Here is a 21,361-nt window from a genome sequence, read left to right as displayed (position 1 = left end):
GTAAACATATACCATTTCAACATCACACCTTACCTTATTCCTTAATATGATTTAATGTAGTTCGGGGCCCCTGAAGTCTTGAACGAGAAATACCTTTGATTAATTATGATAATAATAAACCTTTTTTATGCAACACTATTCTTAACTATGTTACAAAGTGTTTTTCAAAAGGAAATAAAGTGTGCTTTTAGAGTTTCCTTTATAAATTGTAATAGTTGTGTATAATTAATGTGTCATGTTGCTTACATATATACTTTTTGTAGTAGTAGTAAGTAGTAGTAAGCAAACAGAACTATAAGTAACATGTAAAAATTAGCTAAAAATAATGAATGAAAAGTTGAAATAGTTCGCCAACTAAAAGGAATTAATGAATGACTGAAAGGGTTAGCAAAAAATAATGAATATGCTGCTGAAATACATGGTTGACATAGCTAAACGCCTAGCTCCAAGCTTCTGCTACTAGTAATTAAAATGGTAAGTTGTATTTATTAATTGAAATCTTTATTTTGAACATATACCTATATATTTTTTATTTTATTGATCAGAAATAAACAAACTAAAGAAAAGTGCACTAGAAAACAGTCACTTCTTATTTACCATTAATTCATACATATATATATATATATACACACACACACACACACACACATACATGTGTGTGTGTGTGTGTGTGTATGTATGTATATTTCAACCATTTATCTTATATATTATAATGTAATTATTGATTCCTTTTGTCTTCTCTAAACATGTACTCCTCCCATAATTAAGTATATGTGTTATAATAATTTAAGTGTGAATAATTCTCTAGTCCACTTACCCCTTATGAAAAGAAAAATATGTAACAATATTGTAAAAGAAAACTGTATGGTAAAATAATGTGACTAATGTTAAATAACATCCACATTTGGAAACTGATTGGTGGAGTTAATGAAGAGGCTGTCATTTTCCCGATGTTTCAGGGAGTCCATGAAGGCAGCACCGTGCTCGTCCCGGGTGAACGGCGTCACAGCCGCGATGTGTCATTTCGACGGATAAATTACCGCTCGTCAAAGCCGTGGTCCCGTCTCCTCTGCTGTTCCCGAGCCAGGATAATGTCTGTGAACCACCGTTAGTCTGGCTACTTCTTGCTCATTAACACGTCTTTTTGTTGTGTGTTTTTTCTCTTTTTTTGGCTCGCTTTGGTTTTGAATTAGGACGAGGATGGTGTTTCCAGCGGGCAACATGTCCCTCATCGGGCTGACTTTGGCGCTGCTCGCCGTCGTCCTCTGCTCCTCTCCGGGTAAGAGCGTCCAGGCCGCGCACCGCCAGCTAACGGTTTAACGGCAGATCGTTGCTAATGTCTGTTCCTGCCGTTATTCCAGCCGTTACAGGCGGAGTCAGACAGACCACGCGCCGTCCTGCATCCAGCATGATGCTTTCTGACTCTTTTACTTTAACCTTAGTGTTCGTTTCAGGCCCAGATGATGTTAACGGTTACTAAACCGTTCAGAGTCCCACCACGTTTGTGCTAGCAGCTATTTGTTTACCGTGTCTCTGTGAACTAGTCTGACTGGATTTTGTGTTTGTTTAGCTAAATAATGTGGCGTTTGTTTGTGTTTTGTTTTGCTTAAATAAATAAAAAAAAAAGGTAGCTAGCAATGAATAGGATTAACATTAGCCTGGCAGGTATGGGAACAAAATAGGGCCAAAAGTATTGTCTCTGCATCACCATATTACATTTCTACACAATATATACATTCAGATGTGAAAACCTTTCAGATAGATAGAAATAAAGACATGCCTTATAGATCCACGAATGGAAATGTTGGTGTTACAGCAGCATGAGACACACAAATACATACATAATACAAATCAATAAATTGAACTAACATGTAAAAATAAATAGAATAAAAGTACAACAAATAAGAACGCAATAAGTATACAGAACTTATATATAATGACAATAGAAAATCATTGCAAATCTGCAGTAGTGCAAATTAATTGACCCACATCAATGATCAAAGTAATTAAATTGTTTGCAAAATGTGTCTGCAAACTTTTGACCTGAAACTTCACATTTTTGTGCGAATATTTTTAATTTTTTCACAAAATGTAATGCTCCGCTACAGAACGCCTAATGGATTAAAAAAAATGACATGATAATTTGCAACCAATTTACGTTCATATGTTGCTACTCTGGTTTCTGCTCTCTAACTAATGTTGTTAGTTAATATCTAATTATATTTATGCTTTATATAATTTGATACTTTTTACACATTTTAATGTGCTCATAATATAATAAAAAATATGCAAAAATATTTCATACATTTAGATATGGTGATTGGTAGCTATAATACTTTTGATCCAATTTAGTTTCCATAGGAAGTAAGTTTCTGGTTGAACATACATTTTCTTTTTTTTCTAGAGTAAGAATAATGATACAAAAAAATCTTCTATTTTCAAATGGTTTTGCTAGTTCATAATTCTGTGTATTTCAACCAATGTATGAATTTCCCTTTTTTTATACAGTTATATTACTTCAAAGTGATGTATACAATGTGTCTGACAAACCGGTAATAAATAAACAGTTAGAGATTAATGCACGCATAAAACATACATTTCCTTATTTTCAATTGTTGAACAAGTTAAGAGACAAAAGTTTTAAAACAGTGTTGAGTGGTGTAAACTACTAGACATTACTAATATTCACAAAAGATTTTTGTTATATCAAATAGCAGAATAAGTATTTTCGATATCAAGTCTCAAAGGTCATCATCCAAAATTAGTTTATCCCATTTTAGGAGCCAAGTCTATATAGATCTTGGCTCAACACTTTACTACAGACGTCTTCTAATGGAGTTTCCATCAGTTTAATACACTTAGAGAAAGCCAACAAGGAGGAACAGCTTAGTCAAAGACAATATATGTGTCAGTGTTCTCGCTGACGTAAGAAAGTCAGCGTGACTTTTAGCAGCCAAGTCACACATGTGGCTGCCGTGACCAGGCTGTAATTTACTGTCTTAAATTCTATGTTGTGAAAAACATAATCATATCAGCTCCTTCCAACTTAATTTAGCACTTACTGTGAGTTTATTCTTATGACAGACAGTATGCCAAATATTTGTCAGTCAGTGTGTAAACTTTAGTCTCCCAAAAGACCACAGAACTATAACATAATTTGGAAAAAAGTTGATTATGTGTTGAAGAGCTGTTTAAATTGCCCTTTATAGTGGCAAAGAAATTATCTTTTGAAATAGATTTAAAAATGTAGGTCCTTTGTGGTTAGTCTAGGTTTTTAAATATGAGAATTGTGCTGTTTTGCCTTGTCTTATATTATAGGTGATTTAATATTTTTTGTTGTTTTTTGACTGTTGTTGGGACAAAAAAGACAATTGTTGTCGTCATCTCGGGCTGAAGGATGTTGTGAAGGGGATTTTAAAAAACTTTTTTCTTATATTTTATAAAACCAAATGATTAGCATTTAGATAAAGATTGACAGATTAACTGATAATGAAAACAAAACTTAATTGCAGTCCTCAAATTGCCAAAGTGTCTCCTTTTCTATTTCAGACATGCAAGTCCTTTTAAATCCTAGGTTTCTTACGTGAGCCCTAATCAGTTTTCAACCTCTGCCACAGTGAACTGTTGAATAATGCATGATGACTATGTTTGGCCTGGAATAAGAAGGAAGAGCCAGTGCATGTTCAAAATAAGTATTTATTTTCTCCTGAAGACAGAACAAAGCAGCATCTGCAAGTGAACAAGCAAGAATTTTCTCACTTTGAAAACAAAGAGAACAGCAAGTCCTTTAAAACTGAAAGATCGTAAGGAGGAGATAAAACAAACTGAAGTCTGATCTGCTGCTTCTTTCTCACTGCTTTCTTTCTTTCTTTCTTTCTTTTTGATCATCTTTCCTGTCGTGTCATCCAGCTCACACTTTGTATTATATTTGTTTTTGCAGTCAGTGCAAATGAGGACTGTCTCTGGTACGTGGATAAAAACGGCACTTGGCACAACGGCTTCGACTGCCCTCTCATCACGTTCTGCTGTGGGAACTGCCACCGGCGCTACTGCTGCCTGGACGCCTTCAAGATGATCACAGAGAGGGAGCAGAAACGCTGCATGCTCTTCCAGTTCAGGTGGGGGCACCGGCAGCAGGGTTTTAATTTAATGACTTATTTATTCATTAACTCGACACCAAGAGTCAGTGTTTGTGTTCACAATCGGAGGCTATCACTGCATGATCACATATTCGTTTTTTGAGGGCAGACAGATGCTTTATCATCCTGTGAGGGGAAAAACTCAGACATCAATGAACATCTACACAAAGTACACACTACACTGACAAGTAAAAAGTGTTAAAACACAAGAGGTAATCGATTACATCATTGTAATTGAGCACAATTTGTGAATTGTGTTTTCACACATTTACCTTAAGATAAATGTCATAAATAGCACTATTGTAGCTCTAAAGTTACTACTCTGAAACGTTTTCCCTCTCAAAAATTAAATAAGTGACAAAATATTTTTAAAGGTTAATTTATTGTCACTCTACAGCCCCGATTCCCTAAAAACTGGGATGATGTGAAAAGCATAAAAAAAAAACAATGTAAAGATTTGCTAATTCTTCGCAGCCTACATTCACTTGAATAAAGTACAAAGACAAAATATCTAATACACGGGGCGTCCCGGTGGCTCACACTGGTAGAGCGCTTGCCATGTAGGCTGAGGCCTTGCTGCGGCGGAGCCGGGTTCGATTCCGGCCTGAGCTCCCTTTGCCGCATGTCTTCCCCTCTGTCACCCCCTTTCACTCTGTCCTTTCAATAAAGCATAAAAATGCCTAAAAAATAATCTTTAAAAAAATATCTAATACACAAACTGGGAAACGTATATTTCTTGGAAATATATGCACTCATTCTGGATATGATGCATGCTGTTTTTATTAAGGCTTTAAACAGCGGCCCAACTGTTTTGGAACTGGGGTTATACAACAAAGTGGTTGTGCAATGAAATGCGGTTGTTGTCCAATTATGCTACATAAGAGGGGAAAAAAAGAGGAGAGTGCAGGATGAGGTGGAGTTGGGGAAACTCACAGCCCAAGTATAAAAGCTGCTCTGTAGTGTGTACTTCTGTTTTGCTTGTCTTAGTGTCAGCAGACTGTTGCTGGGATCTCTTTTAATATCCTTGGAGCTCTGTACAGGCACCTCAATTCACTGATATCATGTGTTAGATGAGCCAATGATGCACTGATCAGTTACAATCAGCAGCTGCAGAGCCCTCTTGTCCAGGGCCGGGCACATCCCATGCCAGTTTGTAATGTTTCCAGTCAGGATGCTTTCTATTGCTCCTCAATGAAAGTTGACCAGAACTTGTCTCACCTTCTACAGAAATACAGCAAAAATACATATGAATACTTACTTTTAACCCCACTAACTGTGAGCTTTCAACAACTTTTCACATTCTTCATTCCTGAATGAAAATTGCTCAGGTGTCTTTATGTGACCTTATGTGAAAAAAAAGTGGTCACATTGCCATTAACATCCATTCATTGATAAAGACTGTGAGATGCGGTTAATAGAAGCTTAAAAAAAGCTAAGTAAACTTTGATTTCAGATTATTTTGTCGTACATATTATTCCAGATGTTAATAAACCTGCTCAAATAGAATTTAAGTTGATTTTTTAAAAATAAAATAAGCAACCTCAAAAACTGTAGTTTGTGCATGAAGCATAAAAATGAAAATGCATAAAAATGAATAAAACGCTATATATGCACAGCATAAATAATAATATTGGAGAAACAAATAATCCCAAAGAATTTGCAAAAAAATGACTTTGAAGTAGGGCTGCACGATTATGGCCAAAATGATGATCACGATTATTTTGATCAATATTGTAATCACGATTATTAATCACGATTATTCATCATGTCAGGAAAAACATCTGTATTTTTATTGCACTATTTTTAAACAAACAATAGGAACAGTTTTTAGTGTGTGCACAGAGTGTCCGGTGCTTGTAGTCAAACAGATCGCTAAGTGAACACCTCCTGCAGCAGCAGCACATACACTGTACTGCTACAGAGCTAACTGTTAGCCTATTAGCAATTTGGAGACTGGACGCTAAGGGGTTAACATCCCCTCTGGCTCTGCAGCTGGGAAAGACTGCTGCAGGAGGACTGTGCCGCTTTGACTGCTTCTTACTCTTCTTAACGAGCCTCCAAAAAAGTTGCTGGATTTGTTGCCAGTTGCTTTTTTTGAAAAAATGTTGCTAAATATAGCAACAAAGTTGCTAAGTTGGCAACACTGCTTCGGTGGCTTTTACAAATGGCGTGTGTTGTTGTGGCGTTAAGTACTACGTAACATCCTGCTTTGTGCTTGCTCGTTATTTATTTAGGCAGCTACATGAAACCTTAACTATGCATTTGGCCCCTGGTGGTTGGTGGACTACTGGTGTAGAAAGTGCTTGATTAGATATGCAGGAGAGCCGCATTTTAAAATGGAAATATCGCCGACGATCAGGTTAATTTAATCGTGGCGGCCAAAATCACAATTAAAATTCGATTAATTGTGCAGCCCTACTTTGAAGCATTTGAAAAGTGTGCAGATAGTAATGCTATTGACATTTTATATATCAACATTTAACAGTTACGTCACTTCTGCATGATGCTATTATACATTTAAGTGGAAAGGAAATGAAGGGCATTTTAAAAATATATGGAACATATTGTCCAGCATCACTATGTACTCTGCCGGAAATTTCTGTGGAAAGTTGGCTATTCTTAAACTGGCCTGTTCTCATGTCCCATTGGCTGCATTTAACTTAATGACCCTGCTTTGGAACCCACAGTGTACAGTAATACGTCCTCATTAGTCGTTCTGTCACATCAGCTCTCCCCTGTGAGGGATCGTGATAATGCTGGACTAAGCAACCTTGCTCATGACACACTGCAACATGGCACTTTCCCTCCACAGTGCTGGAAATCATCCATCACTATCCAGCAGCGAGCAGACAACCTGCAGCTTATTAAGCCCAGTGGGAGATCAGATCAGTGGGCGGCGGAGGCTGAGCTGAAATGCAGGGCTTTGTTGTTTCACCGAAACTATGAGTTGATGGTATCTGGTAGAGAAAGATGCAGTGTGAACGTCATTAACTCGCATGTGATTTCAGGGTCAGTCTTTGGTAACAAAAAGTGTGCCTGAATCAAAAGCTTCACATCACAGGCATCTCTACTTTAATCCTCTCCAAAGTGAGTCGTAATTAGCGAGATAGAGAGAGAGAGAGGGAGGAACAATGTGAGGCGAGATGATCAAAGGAAGCAAGGAAATGCTTTGTAACTTAAGTCGTTTTCTGTCTCTCTTCTCAGCCCCACCACTTTAGCTGGCATTGCCTCCTCCATCCTCCTGTTTGTGGCAATCATTGCGACCATGGTCTGCTGCTTCATGTGCTCCTGCTGTTACCTCTACCAGAGAAGGCAGCAGAGGGGCAGGACACCTTATGATGGTGAGACCTCTGCTCTGTGTGTCTATTCCTGTGGAGACAACCACAAGGTTTTAGTTTTCCTTCACAGCAGTCTGTGCTTTTTAACCCACAGTCCAGCAGATCCCCATGGCCAGCTACCCAGTGGAGCCTATGTATGATGCTTATGGAAAACCTCTGGGACCCTCTGAGTATCCACATGCAGGTTATCCTATGGCGCCTCAGTACCCTGGCATGCCTCCCCAGTACCCAATGATGCAGCCTGGACCTTATCCACCACACCTGATGGATCCTGCATACAGCCAGGGTAAGAGCCGAGGTTATTATAGTTAACGAAAACTAACAAAATAATGAAAACTAAAATTGAAAAAACATTTTTGTTAACTGAAATAAAAATAAAAACAAAAGTTTTTTTTAAAAACGATAACTAACTGAAACTGTATTGTGTGGTTACAAAACTAACTAAAATTATAGTGAAAATGTCCTTAGTTTTCGTCTTTGTCAACTTTTTTCATTCATAATTCAGTGTTTCTATTTCAACATGCAGGAACACATGGTAAATATGTTTACTGAGACTGGGATGTCCACACTTCAACCAAAATACAAAACACCCCGAACTGTAAGAGTTAATAACCTTATTGAGGCTAAGATGGATAAACCAAAGGAAATGAAGGCACATACCCATTACAAAAAAACTAAAACTAACACTAAAACTAATAAACTAAACTAAAACTAAGCATTTTCAAAAAATAAAAGCTAAACTAAAACTAGCTGAATTTGAAAACAAAAATTCACAACGAAATTTAAACTAAAACTAATGAAAAATCCAAAACTATTATAACCTTGGTAAGAGCAGCATCAGACATTATGTCAAACATTATTCCAATGTACTGTAAAAAATGCAAACTGTCACCTACTTGGTAAAGTAAAGTGGTTCTTTTTATGTAACGATATTACCTATATAATATAACAAGCCCTCCTGGAGCCAGGATACACAGGAAAGAAGATATTGGCGCTTCTTGTGTTTATTGCCTTGCTAACAGCAGAGAACAGTAGATGGTGATCTTGGTTAACTTCCACGAACTTAAAACAGACTGAAAATGTCATAGTTCAAAGGCAAAACACGGACGAAACCCCGAAAGTTCACGGCTATTTAAATGTTCACAGTGCCATTAATAAATAAGTGACGAAATATATCTCTGTCTTGATTGATAGCAACTTGTCAATCATATGGTATCCCCACACAAAAGCATACTCGGCACTAAGCATACAAGCTTAATTTTCTATTTTACTCAAAATGGGAACATAATTCACTAAATGAACATCATGCTGCAATAAAGAAGACTTGAAACTATTGATTGAGACCATTAACTCATGAGAAAAATGTTTACTAAGGTAATAAATCAATTGAGAAATAAGATCATTTTTTCTTTCTACCTTTTTTTGTAACCAGTGGAGTTGCCCCCTGCTGGTCATTAGAGAGATTGCAGGTTTAAGACACTTCTGCATTGCCTTCAGTTTTAAGGACTGGAGGCTACATCCATTTCTTTTATACAGTGTATGTCTCATGCTCCCCAGAGGATTAATGTTCTCTAATTTTGACTCTACAAGCACCACCAAAATGTTTAGAAGGTCAACTTTGATATAATACATCTAATATTTGGTTGAAAATGCAGATTGCAATGAAATGTGGTGAAATTTGCCCAACCAAGGGCTTAAACCCTTTTAATTCTAATGACTCCATGTTCTCACAGTGTTGTATTCAGAGCCTCTAGGGATGACAGTTTTAATCACCACTTTAGTCTATATTTTAACAACTATTTGTTAATTTTGAGGATTATTCCTAGTACTGAACTTGGTGATTGTTTTTTGTCATGGTTTCTTAACGTACTTGTAGTATATGAAGTTCTGAATTTATTTTCTTTCCATCTACTTATTTTTCAGCCCCTCCACCTTACTCTCCACCTCAGTATCCTGGTCATTGATGGGCTCGTCTACACACACGCACACACAGCGGGAAACAACAGCAACTGAGAGAAAGGACTGTTTCAGAAGTCGAAGGCAGCGACACTCTCACACTCACACACACACACACACACACACACTCAAATAAACGCTACATCTCAACTAGCAGTTGTTTGTCTGTGAAAGAGAACAGGAGGCACTTTAAGTTGTTGTTTTTTTTCTATGTTTATTTACAACGTTGTCCTACTTTTCTGGAGTATTTACATAAGTCAAATTCTGTTCTGCAACCTGACTCCCTACTGCTCTCAGCGGGTTTCGCAGAGGCCTTCACACCATCCCCAAAGTGAGGAGGTATCCATCTGGTGTCTCGACTCTGTGCTGCCACTTGTGCTCCGACACACTTCAACGACAAAACAGGGCTCATTACTTTACAGAAGAGGGGTCAGAAGGGATTTATAAAAGTGTTAATGAACCCCCTCTTTATTTATTAAAGGGAAAAATGCTTTACTTCCTCACTTTTGTTAAATGAAAATAAATCGATAACTGCCTGAGGGTACATTCCAAGTCACACACTCTCCACACTCTCCAAATATGATTACATAATGTCTTTATTTCTGTATTTGATGTTTTTTCCGTAATGTGGTAGAGGCTAAAGTGAAAAACAAACTGCATGTTTGATTTAAAAAGGTGACATAAATGGCTCAGAGGCAGTGGGATGCTGTCTCAAATTTGCAGAAGGGATTTTATGGTACTCCTTATTCTGTGTAAGACACCTTTAGTCACTCATTAGATCCAACTCTGTCTCTTCTGTTTTGTATCTGACTCGACTAATTTACTTCATGGTAGTATATTAGCTAATGTAACATCAGCATGCTACCCCAGTCAAAGTTAACTGTCCACTCATGCTTCTTTTCTGGTTTTAAATGAATTAGAAATCTTTAGATTGAACCCATAATGCCACGTAGGATGTTTTCCAGTGAAAATCATGTTAAATGTTTATTTCTTGTAACATATCAGGTCAGGGGAGTTGCAGGTTATGCTGCTTGGTTAAAAACAAAAATATCCCGCCTTACAATAATTAACTATGAAGAAAAAAAAAGAGATTAACTATTTAAATACATATTTTGTAAATCTGTTCTTCAGCTGAATATTTTATGATATTGTAACAAGTTATTTTAAACATAATGTATTGTTATTGTAACATAAGATATGATGTTTTAAAATTTTTGGCATCTTTCCATTTGGTATTTATTATTATTATTGAGGTTACCTCTTACTGTGAATGGGTTCTCACCTTGTGGACGAGCTACAAAGCCAAAAAATCACTACTGTTGAAAAAGTAGGTTTTGTTGACCACCTCTCTTTACAGTCGTCATTTTGGGAAATATATTTGCTTTTTTGCTGAGAAGTGACATGAGAAGAATTATACAAATGTCATGCCTGTAAATATGTAGCTACTCAGCTAACTCTTAGCTGGGGGAAACAGCTAATCTGGCTCTGTCATAAACTCCAGGAGACTCCAGGAACAATCTGGCATATAACCCCTAGTGAAACTGTGAATCGTTGAATTTATTTCATGTGGACAAAGCCAGGCTTACTGTTTCCCTCTGTTTTCAGTCTTTATGCTAAGATAAGCTAACTGACTGCGACAAGCAAGCCAACAGGAGCAGCGCCGGGTTTTGAAGCCAATTTGACTTTGTGACCAAATTGCGTAACTACAACTTCAAGGCTCAGTTACACGAGGCTTTTTTCTATAGACTCATATTAGGCGTGTTTCCATTGTGTACTTTTTGGAAAGTGGCTGAGTGTTTTGGCTGCGCCCACTAGTTAGTTCCCCTCGACCTCTGTTCCCATACAGATACTTTTGTAGCGGCTAACCAACAGAGTCCGAATGTGAAAACAAACCGACGCGGCAAGCAGTGTTGCCAATTTAGCGACTTTGTCGCGTTATTTAGCAACTATTCAGACCCCTCTAGCGACTCTTCTTCAAAAAAGTGACTAGCAACAGATCTAGCGACTTTTCTGGTGTTATTGGATACTTTTGGAGACTCGTTACTCTTAAGAAGTAGCAGGCGTCGTCCCAAAGCACTCACAAGCGGCCCAGTCCTCCCGCAGCGGTCTCTCCCAGCTGCAGTCATAGCAGGAGATGTTAACCCCTCAGTACCCAGTTTGCACTATTTCTACTGCGCAAAATCGCCGCCTCAGTAGCGACTCAGAGAAGTACCTACCCGAGGCAGGTACTACCTGAGCCGCTAACTGGTGAAGTAGGTTCTGATCTTGGGCGGATCCTGTCTCCCAAGCCACACCCATAGCAGCTCACGAGAGGGTAAAGTACCTAATGGAAACGCGCCTATTGAGAAAGGGACTGCTTTAAATTTGCCAACAATTTGTTTTGAGCAGCATCAACTTCCCAGTACGAACACTTAAGTATCATTAAGTTCTGAGAGTTGTAAAATTCCCTAAAAGCTAAATCCTGAGTTGTATTTCTTCCTCTGTTCATCTGAACAAGCCAGCGACCAATCGGATTGGAGACGGGGATAAGAAAAGAAAATTCTAGTGTGCTTTCTCTATGGGGCCCCATAGATGCAGACAATTTGGGTAATTTTATACACGGAAGTCAAAGGTTTTTTGACTTCATGCGCCACTGAGCAACTTTCATAGGAATGAATGGGGCCTGCCTCCATCTGTCTCCAGTTATCTTTATAAAAAACAGCATTTAAGCTATATTATTAGTCTTATCACCTAGTGTTACTCGACAAGAAAGCACATAGGTGTGTTTCCCAAAATGCCGAAACTATTCCTTTAAATTGACACTTACAGATTTGGGCTCCAGTGAGGTCAGGGCCTGTAACCTGTAACTATTCTGTAATTGGGTCTAGTTAAGCATCTTTGGACCCACTGTGCCCTTTGTTAAAGATACGAACTGTAAAACATGACGTCTCAAGCATGTGTTGTTCAGTCTTTATTCGAGTGTAATGTATCTTAACCTCAAAGTCAATTGATACATTAAAAAAACCTGTTGATTGATCAGAGGAGCCTTGGTTTTTCCTCGAGACTTACCGCTGTATCTTGTCTTCAAACAAAAACTATTACTGCTAGTTTACAGCGTAAATTGTTTCCTTTGATGGCGACGTCCGTTTGTACAGATTTGTTGAGCCTTTGTAAAGCACAAAGAGAACACTGGACTTTTCTTTGTAAGATGCTTTCATATGTAGTTTGACATTAACATTTGCTCAATGATGTTTCTGTTTATTTGTGCTTCTGAACCAGCTCCATGAGTGTGTTTACTGAAACTGACATCAGCTGGCAAAATAACTTGTCTAGATATGTGGCTTTTCGTCTGTTGTCATATGGATGGTATGACATTGTAATATAAAGTGAGTGAAAAGTTTTTATTTCTATTAACATAAAATTTAACTTTGGAATGTAAAAAAACAACTGTCTGCTGTGTTTTTTTGTTTCCACGAAATCTGATTGAAAATGGGTTTATAGAAGTAGTTGTTTACATCACTTTGACCACTAGATGTCCATTTACACCTCACAAACAAAGTTAAATATGTTTATGTTTGGCAGAATTGATTAATTGAGCAGCATCTTCTAGTCTGAAAGAAATGTAAAAACATAATTTGCAACTAAGGTTTTTTTCAATGTTGATTATTCTGTCACTTTTTAGATTCATCGATTGGTTGTTTGGTCAACAGAATATTTAATATGCAAGAAGCTGAAATAAGAGTTTTACTTTTATTTATTTTTTACATTATTAAAACTGATTCATTTATTCAAAAAAAATAGTTGATTAATTTACTATTTGAAAACTAATCGATTTGTCTTTGTTCTGCATGTATACAATACATTGTACATTTTTATATATTGAAGAAAATACACAGCCCACCTACACACCAAGCCAATATTCAATATAATTATATATATATATATTTATAATTTTCCAAATTTTAATAGTATCTGTTATATTATTTTTTCATTCAGATGTATCCATACTCTACTTTTTATTTTATATTTTTTATTAATGTATTTGATAATTTATTTTATTTTATTGATTTTTTTTTTTTTTTTTGGTCCCTTTAACAGAATATTTTTCCTTAAACTCATCAACACATTTAACATAGTCATTTGTTGTTAATATAATACATGATTTGTGCTGCTTTAAAAATGAAGATGAATTATAGTTTGGTGTATTATACAACCAGATATTATTCTCTTCTGGGCAACCAGCCTTTTAGCACAGCCACAAGAGTATGACTGTATTTCACCGCATGTGTTTATTGACTGTGTGAATCTAGCGCATAATTTATCTGTTTCTCCCTCAGTCAGTGGCCTGATGGTGTTATATTGAGCTCCTGTAAAACAAAACTATATTTCAACTTGTACTATTTATACCAAAAAGTTGGGAATATGTTGATTCAAAACGTCCCTAAGACATGTGCTGACATTCTCACTATGGCAGAAAATCCATTGTGATATTCAAAACTGTTAAAATTAGATTATTTACTAAACAAAAAATTAAGAGCTGGTCCCAATATAAACATAAATTGTGTAATAGGAAGTCTGTGTAACTCTGCTCTGGCATCTCTATAAACTTCAGCCCTTCCCATTACCTTTAAAGGAGTGTGTACCCTGAACTAAATATGGACATGCACTTTCACAGGATTTCGAAGAATGTCCCAGCCTCACAGTCCACTTTGATGATGCGAGGCTCTTGCAGTTCATCACTGGTACCCCTCACGGCAAGACTGAGAGTCCAGCCTCTTTCTCCCCAGGATTGATGCCTCTGGTGGCTTTTTGGTTAGCGGGACACGACGGGACAGCAGGACGCCAGCCTATGGGAATACTCAACATCTCACCATAGGAGAGAAACTACACAATAATCAGAAATTAAGGGATTTACTGTACTAACACCACCAGCACCTCCAAAGAAGCCACTTTTCTCTGCTCTCCTCCACGGGCGTAGCCTTTACCCCAGATTTTTTTAAGGCAACCATGTCCAGAAGAAAGGTGAGAGGCCTGACCCGTACGGGCCGCCAGGTCAGCGAGGACCCAGACCTGGACAACCTGCTGTCCACCCTGTCCCCTGAGGAGGTGGAAGAGCTGGAGAAGGACATGATGAAAGTGCCAGACATCAAGCCAGAGGATGGGAAGATTATCGACCAGGGGGAGAGCCAAGCTGGCCAGCCACCTTCCAGCAACAACGTCCGGGAAGCCAAACTGGACAGCAGGCGGGAGAGCGACCGCAAAGGGAGGCTCAGTGAAAGGGAACAGTCATTTGAGGTTTGTGAATTCAATTTTTATCAGGCACAGCTGCACATTGTCCACCCATTCCTTCTTTAGATGTTTGTATTTGGGCTGTTTTTAATAAATATGATCTGCATATGGGTAGCTTTGGATGCGTTTATAAAAATGACAATGTGTGCCCTTTAATAAGACTGATTACAGCATTATGTAACATCTGCTGTCCCTGAGGTATTCTAATGATAGCTTTCATGTACTATTTTTTCATTTTGCTTGAAGCAAAGCACCAACTGGAACCGTGCACCCTAAGTCCATCAGCTCATAAATAGTGTAGAGTTGGCTTCAGTGCCAGGAAAAATATTGTTTTCCCCTCTGAGACGCGCTTACATGCATTTCACATTATTAATCATCTTCATGTAGAGAAACAGCAAAAGAAACACACCAAACCATTTCTATTACTCCTGTGACATGGTATAAAAGAGCCCTTCTTGTTTCAGTATCAGGGAGCCAGGTTTCTTGTAGTATGTGATTTTAAAGGAGAGGCACTTCAGTCGATGGAGCGGAGGCCCTGCGGAGCTCCTTAATCCCGGCCTGATGGAATTCCTTGGTTGATTGCTCCTACGCTCACTGCCTTTTAAGGATACATCTGCCAGGGCCACGGCCTCACACAGCAAAACAGATGGAGACTCACAAATCAAACACTTTGCAAGCTACTCGCCGCAAATGTATTCCTGCACTATAAAAAATTGCTCCTTGTCCTTTTGCCGAATGTAAACATGCATGCCATATTATGTCAGGCAGAGTGTGTGTGTTTACAGTCAGCAGATGGATGAGGAGCTGTGTGACAGTAAAGGAATACAGTATTTGCATGGCCTTAGGTGATACATTTTACTATACATGCCATGCATTATATACTGTATGTCTGCAAGAACAAGTTCTATGCTGTATAGCCAATAAATTATTTTAATTATGACACTTTAAAGACATCTTTAAATTATGCGAAATGACAGCCTCCTTCTGTATGTGCTGTGATCATGGATGAATTACTGAATAGGCCAAAGGGCTCAAAGTGTCAGCAACCCCCTTGGTCCACACCTACAAAAAGTTACTCAAAGAGACACAAAACAACAACAAAGAGACATAATCAACCACAAAGAGACTCAGATGACTACAAAGATATACAATCAACTACAAACAGACTCAAAATGACTACAAAGAGACTCAAAATGATTACAAAGACACACAAAATGACTACAAAGGGACTCAAAATGACTAGAAAATGCACACAATCAACTTTAAATGACTTAAAGGCAAGACATAATCAACTAAAAAGAGAAACAAAATGATTACAAAGAGAAACAATCAACAACAAATTACTACAGAAAGACACAATAATCTACAAAAAGACTTAAAATGACTACAAAGAGACACAATTACTTTGATTTAGGTCCCTACATTCTGTGACACTCCGTTTTTATTTTATGCCATAACTCCTTTTGGCATTGATTTACATTTAACTGCTTTACTTTCTGACATAATGTTGATATATTTGTCTTCCTGCAGGGTGAGACAAAGAAGGAGAGCCGGAAGCAGGAATATCTGAGGAAGATGGGGCTGAGCCAGGAGGGGAACGACGATGTGACAGTAGGGCTACGAAGACAATCGAGTGTTTCTGAAAGAGACACAAAGGTGGAAGACAGAAACAGCAAAGGTCCTGAAAGTTCAAAGGAGGAGCGAAGTCGGCTTTCGAGTAGATACAGGAAGCAGGAAAGTGGAGAGAGTGACGTGAAAGAGGAGACCAAAGAGAAACTTGAGGACACTAAGATAAGAGACAGAAGAGAAAACAGAGAGAGCACAGGTAGCAAAACAAAGGATATGATCTCTAAGTTACAGGAAAAAAAGGATGACAGCAAAGACAGGAAAGAAGACTGCAGGAGAAGAGATGAGAGCAAAACCAAAGACATTATCTCAAAGCTACGAGAAAAACAAGAAAAGGATGTGGGGAAAGAAAAGGAGAGAAAATCTGAGGGGTTCAGGACACAAGGACTTGTCTCTAAAATGTTGGAGAAGCAGAGCAAGGTGCAAGAAAGCTCGGCTCCGGAGAGTAAATCAGAAGAGAAGAAGCCTAAAGCAGAGGAGAAAAAAGCAGAAGATAAAAACAAGCCTGATGTTAAACTTGAGCGACAACCATCAGAGAGGGGTGAGGTCCAGGTCAAACATGACAAGGCAGAGAAAAGAACAGACAGAGAGGAGCTGGTAAACCACAGTGACCATGTGAAAGAGAAGGAGAAGAAGACTAGCACGGACAAGAAAGTCGAGGAGAAAGAGGATGGTAAAGGAAAAGTTAAAAAAGCTGAGGAAACTGAGAAACTTGGCAACTGTGTAGCTAAAAACACGCCAAACAGCAAAGCAAAAGAAGAAGAGGAGGAGGATGAAGACTCAAGCATGTTTGATGAGCTGATGGAGCAGGTTCGAAGCAACGACCCCTCCCTCACTGAGCTCAATGTCAACAACTCAGAGGTCATCAAGACGAAAACACTCATTGAGTTTGCAGAGGCTTTGCACAAAAACACCAACGTTAAGAAGGTTGCTTTGGCTAACTGTCGTGCAGACGACCACGTGGCTTACGCCTTTGCAGGAACGCTACGCAACAACAAGACTATCACCAGCTTAAACGTGGACTCCAACCATCTCACCGGAAAGGGCATCCTGTCTCTGATCCAATCGCTGCCACACAACTCCACACTGACTGAGCTTCGCTTTCAAAACCAGCGTCACATCTGTGGCGGGAAGACCGAGATGGAGATGACCAAGATCCTGAAGGAAAACACCACCTTGCTCAAACTGGGCTACCACTTTGAGTTAGCTGGACCCAGAATGACTACGACAAACATACTGAGTCGCAACATGGACCGACAGCGGCAAAAGCGCCTGCAGGAGCAGAAGCAGGCCCAGGCCAACGGGGAGAAGAAGGGGACACTGGAGGTACCCAAGACAGGTGGTGGAGGATCTCTGAGAAACTCACCCAGAGCTTCCCCCAAACCTTCTCCCATACCATCACCTATGCCGTCACCAAAGCTGACACCTAAAAGAGGAGCTGGAGGTCTGGCGCCACCACCACCTCCACCTCCCCCTGGGGGTGGACCCCCTCCTCCTCCGCCTCCCATGCTGGATGTAGATGCCCTGAGGAACTCTCTGACCCCGGTGTCGCAGAGGAAGCTGGATGGAAAAGGCCCAGGCGGGAGTAAGAACTCAAGGGACCAACTGCTCGCCTCGATCAGAGGAAGCGATAAGAAACAACTCAAGAAGGTACGTAGGGCAGGTTTATGAATAGGTTAGCAGCCCCACAGTATATTCAACACATTTTCACTCCCAACTTGTCAAACTTCTGGTTTAGCCACCAAAACTACATAGTTAAGTTTAGGCAGCCAAACTACTTGGTCTAGTTTAGGAAACAAAACTACTTTTTTAAACTTAGGAAACAAAACTGTTTTTAATTTAGGCACAAAGACTACTTGGTTAAGTTTAGGCAGAAAAACTATTTTGTTAAGTTTAGGAAACAAAACTACTTGTTTATGGTTAGATAGCAATGCTACTTAGTTAAGTTTTGGAGACAAAAAAACGACTTATTTATAAAACTACTTGGTTAGGTTTAGGCCCCAAAACTACTTGGTCATGGTTAGGAAAAAGCTCAGGGTTTGGGTTAAAATAACCACTGTATGAATATATTACTGGACGCAGTTACATATGTGACCTTGAACATGATGTATCTCTGTACGGGAGTTAATTTACAGGTTAAATTAAAATAACAACGTTGCTTTTTGTTTTCACACTGAACACAAACACTGGGCTCCATGTGCAAGGTCCTTGGTTAGTTTGATCCATCCACCACACCTTCCTCCTGCCCTTAACAAATGTTTGCACTCTTTATATTACCCTGAGCATCTAATCATGCCTAGGATAAGTGAGAGGAGTTAATTGAAGGCCTGGTGTGTCATCTTGCTAAAAGCTGCCTTTTGCATCTGTAGAAGTGAGAAAGGGTTTATATATCCTCACATACTTACGTTTTATTTTTCCCACAGGTGCCGGTGCCAAAGTGGTTGCAGTAATACTTTCTTTTTGAATAGAAAAAAAGAAAAAGAAGAGAGACATTTCACCACAGGTTTTCAAGGAGATAAACTGTACAATGCCCGCATGCAGTCAAAGAACTGCGGGGCTGTGGGACGGATAGAGAAAGCGAAACATGAGATGCCCATCAGTTGGATGACTAGCCCTCACTATGAGTTCTCCCCTCAAACACTGGACCAAAAGGACTCTGTGGAGAATGAGTGATGCAGGGCTCTCTATTGGCCGACTGCAGAGAGTGCCATGAGTTTTGTGGTTGTTTGTCTTCAGTACATATTGACGCTTTGCTGGTTATTTGCACTAGATAATATGAAGCCGATCATATAACATGTTGGCTTGTGTATGCATCTGAATGTGAGCATTGTGGGAGTGTGTGATGAGCTTATTAATAAGAGATTCAAATAACTTTATAAAATTCTAATATACAAAAAGTTTATCGGTGATATAGTGGACATTGATTTGACCATTTATTATTTTTTTGTGGAGAGGGAATCCACCGTATACTTGTAAGTTGTAAATCTGTTCAAACTGGGAATTCTGAAATGGCGGAAATATCAGGGAATTAACAAACATGGCGGCCTGACTTAAGAAAATCTGGGTAAGAAACAAAAAGGTCACGGTGGTCTTTGATTGTGTGTCTCTTTGCCAAATCTCAAGACATCTCAGGCAGGGATTAATGGATTGGAAAGCAGCCCAGTGGAATCCTGGTGCATGACGAAAGAGTTTGAGCATGGAAATAATTACATAATGCATTTTTATCAGGAAGTGCAAATGGCTGTCCTTCAGTATCTGATGTTATATTTTGTACAGAATCATTCTAGCCAGGGTGTTTGAATACCTTACATAACTTGTAATGTAATACATCCACATGTCTTAACCTTAGCCATTACTGGTTTATATCAACACTCCTGTTGATTTATGCCATACTTTTAAGTGAATGTCATTTAAAAAAAGGTTAAAGGTGGAGTCTGCGATTCTGGGGAAAGATTGTTGCTATTTGAACACCCAAACAAATACACACACCCCGTCAGTGCTCCTAGCATGTGCCAGATTTACCCTCTCGCTCGCACTGCCTTTCTCTTTATGCATCCATGACCTTTTCCCTGTCCTGTGCACGAACACAAAATAGTGTTAGCAAAAAGTGTATTGGATAGGAATCGCAGACTGCACCTTTAAATGTGTTTTAAAAAAATGTAAGAGGCACTCATATGTGCAATGTGTAATGAAGGATTCTCTGTCATATCTGATTACACATGCCTTTCTTACAGAGCCTGTATGTCTTCAATAAAAGATTCTGGTATGTTTGCAATGATAAATCACAAGTTATGCCTGGCTGATGTCATTAACATGTTCAGAATACACAGAATTAAATTAAATACAAATAACTTTTGCAAACATTTTTCAGTATGCTTAATCAAAAATATCCTATGTACTGTAAATGCATGTTTCTATACATATGATGGTATATTGTACCCTTGTGTGGGTGAATACTCAATTCTGATTGGCTGCAGGGGGAGCATTAAGTCCTGACAATGGATACGCTAAGTAGCTCCAGTTAAAATGTTTATTCACCGTTCTAAATGAAAGCATTGGCTAGCTGTAACCAAAACAAGAGGGATGCATTCAGAGCCTCTGTTTACAATTTATTGCAAATATTTCCAATACGTTGGACAGTTGTGGCCTTCCCATCATCCACTAATTCCTTATAATGGACTTACAGACTTAATTAATCAATATGACATCATTAACTGTTAAAATATACTCAGGCATTTCCATTTTCACTGTGTACATTCCACATTAGATGTAGCTGTTTCCAGGAAGATGTGCACATTATATACAGAGCCATATATAGATATGTTTCCACAGACAACAACTAACTTGCAGCATGAATAATAGATTTAAAGGACTCCTGTGGTGCATGTGAATCCTGACAAGAATCGCTCCATTATCCTTATGCACTCCAAGACACCACTCTTCTGCAGCCAGGATTCAAGAACATTTCTCTCCATTACGTGTTTAAAGCTGCAGGGAAGCAGTCTGAGCCGTGTGGCGTCTTCCCTCCAGTTGGTGAGGCAGCCATCATCCTGAGAACAGCAGCAGGCAAGTTTATGTCTCCATCGTGCTGCCTCAGCCTCTGCATCCATGAAATGCCTATATTTGGGCATTTCTCAATGAAAGCTTGCTCTGCAATTCATTCCATTCTCGTTCCTAATAATGGGCTGCAGGCCAGCGGTCTGTCTCTCGGCTGGAGCTGCTCTCCTGACCGACGGCACTGGTCTCACATGGAGGAATAAGAGGGGAAGGACTGAAAATGTTGAGATTACTGGTTGTTCAGCGCCAGTAAAGGGGATCTGAGGAGAACTTGGTGATTTGTATGCAGAAAGTAACTCAGAGGACAGTCTTCTATATTCACATGTAACTCACTCTATATGGTCCTTCCTCTCTCTATGATGCCTAATGAACCTGCTAGGGAGGAAAATTAGCTGTTGGGTTGCTCTACTGACCCGCCTTTTCTGGAATATAACATGAACCAGGTCTGCTGTGTCAATCTGATTTAAAACAAATCTA

At 38.9% G+C, this 21,361-nt stretch overlaps 2 protein-coding genes across 2 annotated transcripts; both read left to right on the top strand.

Moving 5' to 3' along the window:
- The first annotated feature begins 1,022 nt into the window (after positions 1-1,022).
- shisa4 (shisa family member 4) lies at positions 1,023-12,599 on the top strand. Its single transcript, XM_059328062.1, has 5 exons — positions 1,023-1,279; positions 3,941-4,118; positions 7,344-7,480; positions 7,572-7,763; positions 9,401-12,599. Exons 1-5 carry the CDS (start codon positions 1,201-1,203, stop codon positions 9,439-9,441), a joined length of 627 nt encoding a protein of 208 aa, XP_059184045.1. The 5' UTR covers positions 1,023-1,200; the 3' UTR covers positions 9,442-12,599.
- A 1,573-nt stretch (positions 12,600-14,172) lies between these two features.
- lmod1b (leiomodin 1b (smooth muscle)) lies at positions 14,173-20,178 on the top strand. Its single transcript, XM_059329623.1, has 3 exons — positions 14,173-14,707; positions 16,232-17,977; positions 18,751-20,178. Exons 1-3 carry the CDS (start codon positions 14,420-14,422, stop codon positions 18,775-18,777), a joined length of 2,061 nt encoding a protein of 686 aa, XP_059185606.1. The 5' UTR covers positions 14,173-14,419; the 3' UTR covers positions 18,778-20,178.
- The last annotated feature ends 1,183 nt before the right edge of the window (positions 20,179-21,361 follow it).

This window comes from Centropristis striata, chromosome 3 (genome assembly GCF_030273125.1).
Source record: "Centropristis striata isolate RG_2023a ecotype Rhode Island chromosome 3, C.striata_1.0, whole genome shotgun sequence".
Taxonomy (NCBI): Eukaryota; Metazoa; Chordata; class Actinopteri; order Perciformes; family Serranidae; genus Centropristis; species Centropristis striata.
The sequence above is the reverse complement of the archived record's forward strand: the minus strand, read 5'-3'. Positions and strand labels throughout refer to the sequence as shown.

Excerpts from the sequence above, each read along its gene's own strand:
- shisa4 (XM_059328062.1), top strand. The coding sequence starts at position 1,201 with ATGGTGTTTCCAGCGGGCAACATGTCCCTCATCGGGCTGACTTTGGCG. Across the intron at positions 4,119-7,343 it reads TGCATGCTCTTCCAGTTCAG|CCCCACCACTTTAGCTGGCA; the intron begins GTGGGGGCACCG and ends CTCTCTTCTCAG. Across the intron at positions 7,481-7,571 it reads GGGCAGGACACCTTATGATG|TCCAGCAGATCCCCATGGCC; the intron begins GTGAGACCTCTG and ends TTTAACCCACAG.
- lmod1b (XM_059329623.1), top strand. The coding sequence starts at position 14,420 with ATGTCCAGAAGAAAGGTGAGAGGCCTGACCCGTACGGGCCGCCAGGTC. Across the intron at positions 14,708-16,231 it reads AAAGGGAACAGTCATTTGAG|GGTGAGACAAAGAAGGAGAG; the intron begins GTTTGTGAATTC and ends GTCTTCCTGCAG. Across the intron at positions 17,978-18,750 it reads ATAAGAAACAACTCAAGAAG|GTGCCGGTGCCAAAGTGGTT; the intron begins GTACGTAGGGCA and ends TTTTTCCCACAG.